This window comes from Nomascus leucogenys, chromosome 13, assembly GCF_006542625.1.
Source record: "Nomascus leucogenys isolate Asia chromosome 13, Asia_NLE_v1, whole genome shotgun sequence".
Classification (NCBI taxonomy): Eukaryota; Metazoa; Chordata; class Mammalia; order Primates; family Hylobatidae; genus Nomascus; species Nomascus leucogenys.
In genome coordinates this window covers 87567085-87581319 of record NC_044393.1, presented here as the reverse complement: position 1 = coordinate 87581319, position 14235 = coordinate 87567085, and the positions used below count along the sequence as shown (strand labels likewise).

Sequence of the window (14235 nt, the reverse complement as noted above, 5' to 3'; positions counted from 1 at the left end):
GTTCAACTGTAATTTACATGGAAGGAGAACTGGACAGCGAAAGACTGCATAAGTATATATAATTTTCATTAATCTTGTCAAAAAAAAAAAACCCAGTAAAAAGCACTGATTTTTACTGGAAGACAACAGTTAGTATATACCAGAAAATCACAGTACCCAATCTTGGCAGGTTTATACATACTGGAAAAAAAATGTAAATATATACATAGCAACTTCAAGGTAAAGATGGAGGGCTGAAAACATACATTTCTTCTATCCCTATCTGAAACACTTGAAAATAATAAGCTACAGACTGGTGCTTTCAGGATTTTATATTCCTCTTCTCATATATGAACAGATAATTAGGCCTCGATAAATATCTGAGGAAAGTACTATCATTCCTGCTGAGATAAACACATTAAGATGATGATAGGCATGCTGAAGTACATAGAGGTGAAGCATGCTGCTGTCTGCAATTTACTCAAAACCTATTGAAAAACATGATGGGCTGGGCATGGTGGCTCATGCCTGTAATCCCAGCACTTTGGGAGCCCGAGGTGGGTGGATAACTTGAGGTCAAGAGTTCAAGACCACCCTGGCCGACATGGTGAAACTCCATCTCTACTAAAACACAAAAATTAACCGGGCGTGGTGGTGGGCACTTGTAATCCCAGCTACTTGGGAGGCTGTGGCAGGAGAATCACTGGAACCCAGGAGGCAGAGGTTGCAGTGAGCCAAGATCGCACCAGTGCACTCCAGCCTGGGCTACAGAGAGCGAGATTCCGCCTCAACAACAACAACAAAAAAAAAAAAAAAAAAAGGATGACTTCATGAATGGACAAAGGAATAGATAAACATGTAATAAGGCAAGTAGAACAAAATGTTCCCTATATAATTCTTTCAATTTTTATTTCAAAATTTTCATGCTGGGAGAAGGAAAGTAACTAAGAGTACTGCAAGATGCTGTATTTTCCAAACATGGTCATTCATAAATGAACAGCACTATATAAAATGTCTGAAAGATTCCAACTTTGAAAAACCTAATTTATATATTCCCTTGTAAAAACTAAATACAGAAACATAAGAAGTTGGACATGAATGTCTTCTTTACCACCTACTCCACCCCTATGCCCCCTTTCCTCCTCCTCTACCAAGAACAATCAGTTGGTGGATCGTTTCAGGTTTTTTTTCTATGTACATGATGAGGCTGGAGGAAAACACATATACAAATGAGATAACACCTCACAAAAATTCTGTAAAATGCTTTTCCTCACATACTCAGAAAATCATATCTAGATTACTGCATTTTCTTAATATCTGGAAAGTATTCCACTGTATGAGTACACTCTAATTTGTTAAGCTCATCTACTACTTAAAACCAATTTCCCACTAGATTTTTCCCTGGCTTGTTCATTTACTTATTCATTTATCTTTACATTTTTGGTCAACAACCATTTTAAAAAAAACATGTTTAGTGTCTACTCATTAAAATATAATAAATAGGGAAGAGGTAAACATTTGAGTACTGAGCATGTGCTAGGTGCTTGTATATACATTAGAATAAACTCTCAATAGAACTCTGCAAGACACTCATTTTATAGCTGAGGCAAGTGAGATGTGAAAAGACTAAGTAAGTGCCACAAAATTATTAGGAAAATAAGTAGAATTTAAGGCCAAACTGAAGCTTGGGTCCTTTTTACTTTCCTTCTAATGATGAAATAATAGGTATGAATTTTAAATAATTAAAATATTGTTCAGGAGAATTTGGCGATGACATAGCAAAGCCAAATTGATTATACAAAGATATGTATAGACACACAGTGTACATACTTTTAAAATATTAAAATGATTTTATTAAAATGAATGTTATAGAATTATGAAAATTGCATCATCTTTATTTTGGTCTTGGAGAAACCAAAATCAGTCTACAATCAGCTAGACAGGCTGTTGTCACAGGAGTTTTGAGAAGAAAAAACACTGCGATAACTTTTACTTTAAGATAATGTAAAACAGAAAATATTTTTACCTGAAGACATTAATTATATAAATAATACAGCCAGGTATGGTGGCCCACACCTATAATCCCAGCACTTTGGGAGGCTGAGGCGGGCATATCACTTGAGGCCAGGAGTTCGAGGCCAGCCTTGCCAACATGGTGAAACCCTGTCTCTACTAAAAATACAAAAATTAGCCAGGCATGGTAGTGGGCACCTGTAATCCCAGCTACTCTGGAGGCTGAGGCAGGAAAATCACTTGAACCTGGGAGGCAAAGATTGCAGTTAGCCCAGATCACGCCCCTGCACTCCAGCCTGGGCGACAGACAGAGACTCTGTCTCAAAAAAAATAAAAAATAAAAATAAGCTGTATCATATTAAATATGCATTAAATATTAAACTTCATCAGATATATATGTATTCCCTCTTGAAACTGTGCCATAATTTTGTTTCCAAGAAATCTTGAGACGCTTCAAAGATTCATTTATTGTTCTATTTTGTGAATGTAACTTGTATTTGTTAGAATACTTTTATCTTAGGAAATTTAATATACTCACCTAAAAGTTATCCATACCATATTATAAAAATTAATACCTATGGTCATTGATTATATTGGGCCATCACTTCTACATAAGTGGTTTAATTTCTCTTATTGATAAAAAGCGTCAAACTTTGCAATTCACATTTATTTAAAAAATGAAAAAGAAGACTTGCTCTTGGCTCTTTATAACCTGTTGCTTAATCTATAAATTCTTTGTGATTTGAAAGTAGAAAGCAGCAGAAAAAGCAATTGAGAAAAGAAGGTAGATATATACCTGTTTTATGGCTTGTTGAGCCAAGAAAGCCATCTGTAAGGGGTTGGGCTTTATTGCTTGTCGTGGTATATTCTGGTTTGGTGGATATCTCAGTTGTTGAGGATGAGGAGGAAGAACTGGTCCATTGGGTTTGGGGCTGTGATTCTGAAAGTTTATCAAACGTGGAGGGGGCTGCTAGAAAAAAGAAATTAAACCAATTTAGTAACAATCTTCTTCTGAAAAACAAATTATAAATCTCTATCTTATAAAACTTTTACAGAAAAATAGAACTCTGCCACAGATCAATCAATTATTAGGATTTACATAAGGGAATGAGGGGTGGGGGATGGGCAGGCTTTCAGAATTTGTGTAAACAACTTTTTTAAAAGAACTTTATTAGGAAAGAACCTTGGGAGAGGGACTGCCACCTAGATTTTGTAAGTAGATTGTACCAGAATTGGACCTAGGCCATGTTGGGAAGTAGGTAAAATGTGTCTTTGGTATCTTTTTAAGTCCTTCACAATTACCTTTCACAAAGAACTACCCTTTTGAAACCTCCTAAAAATAAAGTGATGGTAGAATAATAACTGCTAACACTTACTGAGCAGTTATTAAATGCCAGGTACTGCTTTAAGTGCTTCACATGTATTCACTAATTTATTCTTAGCAATAATATTATAAAGCACAGATTATTTCTATTGTATAGATAAGAAAGCTAAAATAAAGCATAGAAAATTTAGTAACTTGCCCAAGATTAACAAAGACAGTAAGGCATGGAGCTGGGATTTGAACAAGTAGTCTGGCTCAATGGGTGTACTCAAAATGAACAAATCATTAATAACGAAAATAGTTGATATTAATAAAACTTAGTAAGTTTTAGATCTTACTGAGCCCTGGCAGGCATTTTACATATTATTATGTTATTGAGCCTTATGAAGTAGGTATTATTACTTTTGTTTTGCAAATTAGGAAACTAAAAGTTTGAAAACATAGATAATTTGAAAAAAGCCACACAGCTAATACCAAGCAGCACACCAAGGCTTTAATCCAAATCTAGTCTGCCATATCATTACCAAAACATGTTCGGGTGCTTAGCTGGCTGTTAAGATACTGACTAATTACAACTTAGATGATGAGTATCCATAGAAGAAAACATTTTCTGTTTTTTTGTTTTTTTGTTTTTTTGTTTTTTTTGAGATGGAGTCTTGTTCTGATCTTGGCTCACTGCAACCTCTGCCTCCTGGGTTCAAGTGATTCTCCTGCCTCAGCCTCTCAAGTAGCTGGAATTACAGGAATGCCCCACCACACCTGGCTAATTTTTGTATTTTTAGTAGAGATGGGGTTTTGCCATGTTGGTCAGGCTGGTTTCGAACTCCTGACCTCAAGTGATCAGCTCACCTCAGCCTCCCAAAGTCCTGGGATTACAGGCTTGAGCCACTGTGCCTGGCCAGAAAACATATTTTCAAAGCAAAGTCTCCAAGAACAACCCTGGCTGATTACAGGAAGGCTGGGTGAAGGAATCACAAATGAGGCTGAAGCAGAAATTAAAAAGAGAAAAACAAGTTTTCCTGTACTTAGCTGACTCACTCCAAGGCCAGCAATAGGCAGGACCCTGGCAAAGCTTTGATAAAACTATCTGGAAAGCCAGAGCCCAAAGGAAGGAGCTCCAGAGACTCTCCCAGCACCCCCTCAGAGCAAGGTTAAGAAAAACAAATTCCTTTACTATCTCCTCATGCCCCTTACCATTACTCAATTTCCAGGTTTTTTAAGTTCTTGTTCTTCCTTCAATGCAGCTGCAAGGTCACAAGCTATGCTAAGGATTATGAAACCTGTCACTGTTTGATTGACTGCCTTTGTTCTGCTTCTGTAAGCCTGCTTGCCTACACCACGAGTTCATGCCATTAGATTCCCACCACACCATTTAAACTAGCCAACCCCCTTTCAGAAGTGTGTATAAAAGTCAAGCCCTGTCTTTGTTTGGGGCTTAGTCTTTGGATGTGAATCCGTTGGGCCAGTGGCCACTTAAATAAAATCCTCCTATTCTACCTATTGGTCTCTCCAGTCCTGAAAACATTTTCTGGGGGCTTGCCCGGGATTGGAGACGACAGGTTTACTGTCTCTTTGCCTGTGAGACTGAAGCCCCCGGCCGGGGAAGACCTGTGACCCCAGGCGCCATTGGGAGAACTTCAACCCAGAGGGGCGATCAGCTCTCCCGTGACCCTACCTGACAGCACAATGGAACGTAAGGGGGTACAGGACAATTCCAGGAACAGTGCACTACAGGATCATGGTAAGGTTTGGGCCTGAGGCAGGACCTGTCTCATAAGAACGGAAGGGGAGCCTGATCACCTCCCGGGGTGTAACTAGTAGTCCAACACAGGACGTGAGAGTGGCTTGCAAAGTCAGAGAAGCTCACAAGCTCACACCCTAACCAACCCAGGACATAAGAGTGGCTTGCAGAGTCGGTTGAGAAAGAGGAACTGGGAGCGGGGAAGTGTGTGAGTTCATGTGAAAGACGCAGTTCCAGGAGGAACCAATGTGGGGAGTGACGTGTGGGGGCCGCAGGTCTCTTAGCGTAGACCATACACTCTGAGAGAACTGTGGGACCGACTGGGACTAGCAGTGATCCACATATGGCTTAGGGAGGTGCCCCACAATTTAGTAATTGTGGGGGTCAAAACAGAGCCTCCAATGCTAAGTGGCATCTGAAATACTCCTGCGAGGGGGACGGTCTAATCAGTCCAAAGCGAAAGTGACAGTGAGTGTGTGCGCTGTAACTGGGAGGAAATGGGAGGAAAGTCGTCAAAACCCACCCCATTACAACGTATGTTAAAGAATTTTAAGAAAGGTTATGCAGGGGATTACGGGATGAAGTTGACCCCTCAGAGGTTGAGAACTCTCTGTGAAATAGAATGGCCCTCTTTTAGTGTCGGATGGCCAGCCAAAGTAACTATAGATAGGGAAACAATTGGCCATGTATTTAAGGTGGTGATTGGGGTCGAAGGACAGCCAGGGCACCCAGACCAATTCCCTTATATTGACTCATGGCTAAATATAGTTCAAACTCGACCTGCATGGTTGCAGCCCTGCCTGGCACCTTACTGCAAAATACTTGTGGCTCAGACCGAGCCTAAAGTGAAAGTAAAATCAGCTTTGCTGGCAAATACGGAGACAAAGGAAAAGTCACCGGAAGGGCAAGAGAAACCAGTTTTGTAGCACCTGCCAGAGGAGATAGAAATTCCTCTTCCATATATTCCAATCTACCCCCATTTACCAAGGCCAACGGCCCCCGAGGAGTTAGATTCAGATGGTAACATGCTCCAAGACTCACCCCAAAAGGAAAGATCGGAGCCCCAGGAGGCCAGGGAAGAAAGACAAAATGATCAAGTGGGCTGCCTCCAATCTGGTCATGCTTGGGCTATGCAAATGCCTCTCAGGGAGACACAGGGACCCATCTATTATGATGAACAGGGTCAAGTCCAAGGGGGGCAATGGAACTTCATCTACCAGCCTTTTACAACCACTGATCTCCTAAACTGGAAACACCATACCCCCTCCTACATGGAGAAGACCCAGGCCCTCATAGATCTAATGCAGTCCATCTTCCAGACACACAATCCAACTTGGCCAGACTGTAGGCAGCTCCTCTTGACACTGTTTAACACTGAGGAGCACTGGAGGATAAACCAGGCAGCTCTCTGCTGGCTAGAAGCCAGTGCACCTGAAGGCACACTTAACATTCAGGCATACGCTCAGGGCCAGTTTCCAGAAGCAGACCTCCACTGGGATTCAAATTATGCAGCCCAATTACAGTACCTACAGAGGTACCGAGAAGCACCCTTGCAAGGGCTAAAGGAAGGCAGGAAAAAGGCAATCAATATAGGAAATATCTCAGAAGTTCTTCAAGGAGCTGATGAGAGCCCTAGCCAGTTTTATGAGCGACTCTGTGAGGCATTCCAGCTTTACACTCTGTCTGACCCTGAGGCCGCTGAAAATCAGTGCATGGTGAACACGGCATTTGTAGGACAAGCCCAGGGTGACATCAGGTGGAAGATGCAAAAGCTAAAAAATTTCACAGGCATGAATGCCACCCAACTTATAGGAGTGGCCACCAAGGTGTACGTTAACCGTGACCAAGAGGCAAAAAAGGAAGCAGATCGGAGGCTTAGTAAAAAGGCCAATATGTTAGCAGTGGCCCTCACGGAAAGGGAAACTAGCATTGCAAGAGGGTGCGGACATGGACACGGGCACAGACGGAGATGGGGCCAAACCAGACAGAGGCTCAAAAGCCGGCTGAGGTTAGATAAGCACCAATGTGCACGATGCAAAAAGGGACACTAGAAAAATCAGTGTCCAGAGGGCAGTGAAGAAAATGGCGGAAGCTATGAAACAAAAATGCCACCAGTCAAAGGCTGCTGCACCCTGAAGGAACCAGATACCGACCTGATCAGGCAGGGACTGAAGAATACAAGGACAAGGACAGACCAGGCTCCTTCTCCTTAGGCCCCCAGGAGCCCATGGTCACATTAGAAGTGGGGGGCCAGCTAATGGACTTTATGGTGGACACTGGGGCTGAACACCTGGTAGTAATCCGATCCATAGGACCACTATCCAAAAACTATACAACTATTGTAGGGGCCACCAGGGTCTCAGAGAAGAGGCCATTTTGTCGGCCAAGGAGGTTTGTTATAGGAGGAAGAAAGGTCCAACATGAATTCCTATACCTCCCAAATTGCCCAGTTCCCCTGCTGGGGAGAGACCTACTCCAAAAACTGCAAGCACAGATTGCTTTTGGGCCACAAGGGGATATGACTCTAAACCTAACTCACCCAAAGGCCATGGTGTTAACCCTTACCATCCCGCAAACTGAGGAACGGAGGCCATACACAAAAGAGCCACCAGAACTGTCTCACGAACCAGGAATACTTGAATTATAGAGGCTACTTAATAAAATTCCTGAAGTATGGGCTGAAGATAACCCACCCGGGCTGGCTAAAGATTAGGTGCCAGTGGTAGTAGAGCTAAAACCAGGGGCAACCCCAGTTCAGTTTGCCAGTACCTGCTTTTCCCAGAAGCCATATGAGGTGTTCACAAACACTTAGGAGTGAGCGACTCTACAAACATGGAATCATGTTTGTAGTCAAATGCCAGTCACCCTGGAACACTCTACTCCTGCCAGTATGGAAGCCATCTGGAGAATACGGGCCAGTGTAGGACTTGTGTGCTGTGAACCACACTACAGTAAACATCCACCTGATGGTACCAAACCCTTATGCTTTGATGGGACTTATTCCAGCAAGTGCTGCCTGGTTTACTTGCCTAGACCTGAAAGATGCATTCTTCTGACTTCACCTGGCACCAATTAGCCCATTTTGCATTTCAATGGGGCAAGTTGAAGTTCACCTGGACAAGACTCCCACAAGGATTCAAAAAATCTCCCACAATCTTTAAACCTCAAAGCCTACACCCCACCAAATGACAACTGCACCTTGCTACAATATATAGATGACCTTCTTTTGGCAGCCCCAACCCAAGAAGACTGCCTTCAAGGGACCCAAGACCTCCTCCATCTCCTGTATAAGGTATCCAGGAAGAAGGCTCAAATCTGCTCCAGGAGAGTCCAATATTTAGGCTTTGAAGTGAGTCAAGGGGAACAATGGCTTGGCAGTGAGCAAAAGAAGGCTGTTTGTGCACTCCCCACTCCAACCACCCAGTGACAAATAAGAGAATTCTAGGGGCAGCAGGGTTCTGCTGTATCTGAATCCCAAATTTCTCACTTATGGCCAAGGCATTATATGAAGCCACAAAAGAGGGGAGAAAAGGAGCCCCTCCTCTGGGAGGCCAACCAGGAGAAGGCATTTAAGTGGATCAAAGAAGTCTTAACTCAGGCCCCAGCCATAGGATTGCCAGAACTAAGCCTTTCTTTCTATATGTCCATGAGTGAAAAGGAATGGCTATAGGGGTCCTAACTCAGGTCATAGGATCATGGCATGGCCCGGTAGCATAATTATCCAAACAACTGGATTCTGTGGCACTAGGACAGCCCCCGTGCCTCAAAGCACTAGCTGCCACAGCCCTACTGGCACAGGAAGCTGATCAACTGACTCCAGGGCAGCAACTGACCATCCAGGTACTGCACTCGGGTATAACTTTAATGGATCAGAGAGGGCATCCTTGGTTATCAAACCTAAGAATGACTCGATACCAAGGACTCCTATGCAAAAATCCTCACATAAATACCCTAAACCCGGCTACCTTGCTCCCAATTGATTTGGAACCAGGAGGCCCCCTTCATTGTTGTGTAGATGGAGTAGGCCAGGTATTCTCAAGCCAGAAAGATCTTACAAACCAACCCCTCAAGGACCCAGATGTTGAATACTTTACAGATGGAAGCAATTTTGTATTGGGAGTCCGGCAGGCTGGGTATGCAGTGGTAACACTGGACTCAGTGGTAGAGGCTCAGTTTCTGCCCACAGAACATCAGCCCAAAAAGCAGACCTAATAGCCCTGACAAGAGCCCTTTTGCTAGCAAAAGACAAAAAAGTCAATGTTTATACCAACTCCAAATATGCCTTTGCCACACTGCATGTTCATGGAGCTATATATAAGGAAAGAGGACTCTTAACTGCTGGGCGCAAAGAAATAAAATATAAGGAAGAACTCCTACAGCTCTTAGATGCTGTATAGGCCCCAAAGAAAGTGGCTGTTAGGCACTACAAACGCATCAAAAGGCAGGAACACTAGAGGCCAAAGGAAACAGAAAAGCAGATATGGAGGCAAAACAGGCAGGAATGACTACCCCGCATTGTAAAATGGAAGCCCTAGCTTTGCCACTCCTCCCAGAGCCTCCCCTTCCAGAGGTAAAATTACTCTCCAAATGAAAGGCCCTGGTTTGTCCAAGAGACTGGAAATTACATTGAAGAAGGATGGTGGAAATTCTCCGATGAGAGGCTAGCCATCCCTGAAATAGTGGCCCCCAAATTTGTGAGACAATTCCATCAAGGAACTCATATAAGGAAAACGGCACTAGAAACACTACTTGGATGCCATTTCTATGTGCTATGGCTCACTGCTATCACCCGAGCCGTTTGCAAACAATGTCTAATTTGTGCCCAGAACAACCCACGGCAAGAGCCCACTCGGCCCCAGGAATACAGGAAATAGGAGCCACACCCTGTGAAAACCTACTAATGGACTTCACTGAGCTGCCCCGAGCCAGAGGCTATCCATACATGTTAGTGCTTGTCTGCACCTTTTCAGGATGGGTTAAGACTTTCTCCACCAGAACAGAGAAAGCATGAGAAGTGACTAAAGTATTGTTAAGAGATATTATCATCAGATTTGGACTGCCCCTGACTCCAGGGTCAGACAATGATCTGGCATTTGTAGATGAAATAGTTCAAGATCTAGCAAGGCTGTTAAAAATAAAATGGAAGTTACACACAGCCTACCAGCCACAGAGTTCAGGAAAAGTAGAACACATGAATTGGACACTTAAACAACTACTGAAGAAATATTGGCAAGAAACTCATCTGAGATGGGATCAAGTCCTGCCCATGGTCCTCCTCCGAGTCAGGTGCACCCCCACCAAACAAACTGGCTATTAACCCTATGAGATCTTGTTCGGTTGGCCATCCCCAGTCATAGGTCAAATTAAAGTGACCTCCGTGAACTAGCGGAATTAACCTTAAGAAGGCAAATGCAGGCTTTAGGGATAGCCATGCAAAGAATCCATGGCTAGGTACAGGAAAGAATGCCCATAAGCCTAACAGACCCATCACACCCTTTTAGACCTGGGGACTCTATTTAGGTTAAGAAATGGAACCCAACCGCTTTAGGACCCATATAGGATGGGCCCCATACTGTAATCTTGTCCACTCCCACTGCTGTTAAAGTTGCAGGAACTGTGCCTTGGATCCACCACAGTCAGCTGAAACCAGCAGCCCAAGACAAGTGGACCAGCCAACAGGACCCAGACCATCTGACCCGGCTGATCCTACGGCGGGACCAGATTGCCAGTGAAGTCAACAATAGCCTTGCTCTGGTCACCCCAGAAGCTGACCAGTCTATGCACGGCTGAAGCTTGAGGAGACAACAGCCCTGCTCTAGTCACCCCAGAAGCTGACTAGTCTACGCCCGGCCGAAGCGTGAGCATCATCAGGGAAGTAAATGTGGTTAGAAATCTTAGGTCCAATAGCTTTCCTTATAATACTAATTGTTTTACTATTATCCTGTCGCTTTGCCCAACCTCCTCCCCGGGGCAAAGACCTCTTTTGTCCCTGCTGGGTATAAACATGCTACTCTTTACTTTCTTCCTACTCATCCCCATCATGGCACTCCCCATACCGGTGTCAGAAAATGGACTCATAGAAGGGTGCCCCCATTGCACACATACTACACGGTCGGGGAGCACCATAACTAGGATTCTGCTGTACCATATTTATTATGAGTGCGCAGGGACCCACTTAGGAACTTGTACTCATAACCAGGTAACCTACTCAATCTGTGACCCAGGAAATACCCAGCCCTACATATGTTATGACCCTAAGTCCCCACCTATTGAGACTTGGTTTGAAGTTCATACTAAGGAAGGGGATCTTCTAAACCAAACCAAAGCCTCTTCCCCTTATGGGGGGGTCATATCCTTATACTTCAATGTTTGCCAGGAGGCAGCAATCCTGTAGTGGTCCATAATCATTGGCCCCACAGGGCACTATGGTACTTGTTCCAAGCAAAAATGTGTGCCTCTTGTTTGTTCCCCTGGGTCCCTGTTAACAGCCCGCTGGAGCTGCATGACTTGGTCCACTGATCGACAACCACTAAGGCAAGTCATACATATGAAACTACTGGAAAAACCAACTCATAAACCTAGCATTTGCTATCCCGCACATATCATCTTAAGAGCCAGGTCTGCCCATATGGACTACAGATTATCCCATGACACTGGGGTTCAAAGTCAAAGGTCAAAAAGTAAACTCAGAAGTCAGTCTGTATATTATAAGAAAACCTGGACCCGTTCAACCCAACAGTTCCCAGTTTTTGAGTCATTCTATGGGCACATCCACCAGGAGTGCCTGAACCCTCTCCCTTGGCCAGAAACCTGTTTGCCCAACTGGCAGAAAACAGTCAGTAGCCTACATGTCTCCTCATGCTATGCATGTGGAAGAACCATCATAGGGGATCAATGGCAGTAGGAAGCAAAGGAGCTAATGCCCCAAGATAACTTTACTCTGACTGTCCTCTCCCTTGAACCAATGCTCACAAGCTTGAGCATCTGGCTCTTAAACATCTTTATTATCAGGAGATTCTGCATTGCTTGCTGGGGAAAGGCCTTTACCAACTGGGTAGGAGAATTAACTTGCCTAGGACAGCAATATTACAATGAAACAACAGGAAAGACTTTATGGTGGGGCAGGATAAATAATTCCAAATCACCTCCCCCCCGCCCCAGTCCATTCTCCTGTTTCCCCTCTTTACATCACTCTTGGTATCAGCTTGAAACTCCAAATGCCTGGCAGGCACCCTCTGGCCTCTACTGGATCTGTGGGTCATGGGCATATGGGCAGCTGCCAGAGGCCTGTGTACTAGGGACAATCAGACCATCCTTCTTCCTAATCCCTCTAAGGCAAGGAGAAGCCTTAGGATACCCTGTTTATGACGAAACAAAAAGGAGAAATAAAAGGGGCATAACCATAGGAATCAGAAAGATGATGAATGGCCCCGAGAGAATAATCCAATATTATGGGCCAGCCACCTGGGTGGAAGATGGAATGTATGGATACTGTACCCCTATTTACATGCTCAACTGCATCATAACGTTATACGCGGTGCTTGAAATCATGACTAATGTCGCTGCAAGGGCCTTAAATCTACTGGCCCAACAAACCACAAAAACGAGAAATGCTATTTATCAAAATAGACTGGCTTTAGACTAGTCTCCTAGCCCAGGAAGGTGGGATATGCGGAAAGTTCAATCTAACTAATTGCTGCCTAGAAATTGATGACAATGGAAAGGTCACTGAAGATATAACTGCAAAAATCCAAAAATTAGCCTATGTTCCAGCCCAGACTTAGAAAGGATGGTCTCGATTCCCTCTTCGGGGGCTGGTTTTCATCTCTCAGAGGATTTAAAACCTTAATAGGAATAGTCCTGGCCATACTAGGAGGTTGCTTAATACTCCCTTGTCTCTTACCCCTCCTTGTTAAAAACATCCTATCGGCCATAGAGACTCTTGTCATCAGGCAAACTACCACTCGGCTAATGGCTCTAACTAAATATCAACCTTTGCCAAAGGAAGAAACCTGCCTTTTCATGAAGAATTAAGTAATAGAGATGCTTTCTATTAAACTTCATTTATAGGGAGCATCAAAGGGGGGAATGAAGCCAAAATTAACAAGAGGAAAACAAGTTTTCCTGTACTTAGCTGACTCACTCCAAGGTCAGCAATAGGCAGGGCCATGGCAAAGCCTTGAAAACACTATCTGGAAAGCCAGAGCCCAAAGGAAGGAGCTCCAGAGACTCTCCCAACACCCACTCAGAGCAAGGTTAAGAAAAACAAATTCCTTTACTATCTCCTCATGCCCCTTACCATTACTCAATTTCCAGGTTTTGTAAGCTCCTGTTTTTCTTTCAATGCAGCTGCAAGGTCACAAGCTATGCTAAGGATTACGAAACCTGTCACTGTTTGATTCAAACTGCCTTTGTTCTGCCTCTGTAAGCCTCCTTGCCTATACCACGAGTTTTGTGCCATTTAAATTAGCTAACCCCCTTTCAGAAATGTGTATAAAAGTCAAGCCCTGTCTTTGTTTGGGACGTAGCCTTTGGATATGAATCCGTTGGGCCAGTGGCCACTTAAATAAAATCCTCCTGTTCCATCCATTGGTCTCTCTGGTCCTCTGATTCCTGCAACAAGGCAAGGGCTAGAAAGCAAGCCTGCTCTGTGGGCTCATAAATACTAGCCCTGGAAATTGAGACCAGTCCTAGAAGAAAAAGGTAACCTTATATGCCAGTCTCCTCTTGACTGATTCTCTACAATTGGGAATGTATTGCAAAATAAATATTCTTTCTAGTATATCTTAACTGTATGATCACAACTTTTCAAAGAGGAGCCTATTTTCCCCCTACATTCACAGGAGGACAAACAAATAATCTTTTAAGGTTGAAGCAGCAACAGCTGAAACTTTGACACTGTGAAGGCAGACAGCTATAAAGTACAGTCCTATTCTCTTTATTATTTTTATTCTTCCTGCCATTTTTGGAATTTACTATCCTCACTTGGGTCAACTGCTTCTCTCTTAAAAATTAGTTAGCACTAGGTTTACCTCATTAACTTTCAAGAGTGGCCAGCAATTACAGACCCAGTGAAAAATACATTTAGAAGCTGATTCTAAACAAGTGAAATTTTGTAGGTAAAGAGTAGAAAAATAGTATTAGAGAAAAATAAGAAAATCTCAAAACTGTAAAAAAG

The 14235-nt window shown here is 43.4% G+C and overlaps 1 protein-coding gene across 4 annotated transcripts in view; it reads right to left on the bottom strand.

The window, feature by feature from the left end:
• Positions 1-14235, bottom strand: part of TRIM24 (tripartite motif containing 24) — a 126030-nt gene that overhangs the window by 14582 nt on the left and 97213 nt on the right. For 2 of the 4 annotated variants that reach the window (XM_003261395.4, XM_003261394.4), the window contains exon 10: positions 2789-2962. In XM_003261395.4, coding sequence (XP_003261443.1) covers positions 2789-2962 — 174 coding nt within the window. The remainder of the gene's footprint in view (positions 1-2788; positions 2963-14235) is intronic. The other 2 variants (XM_030825813.1, XM_030825814.1) reach the window with 1 other exon arrangement.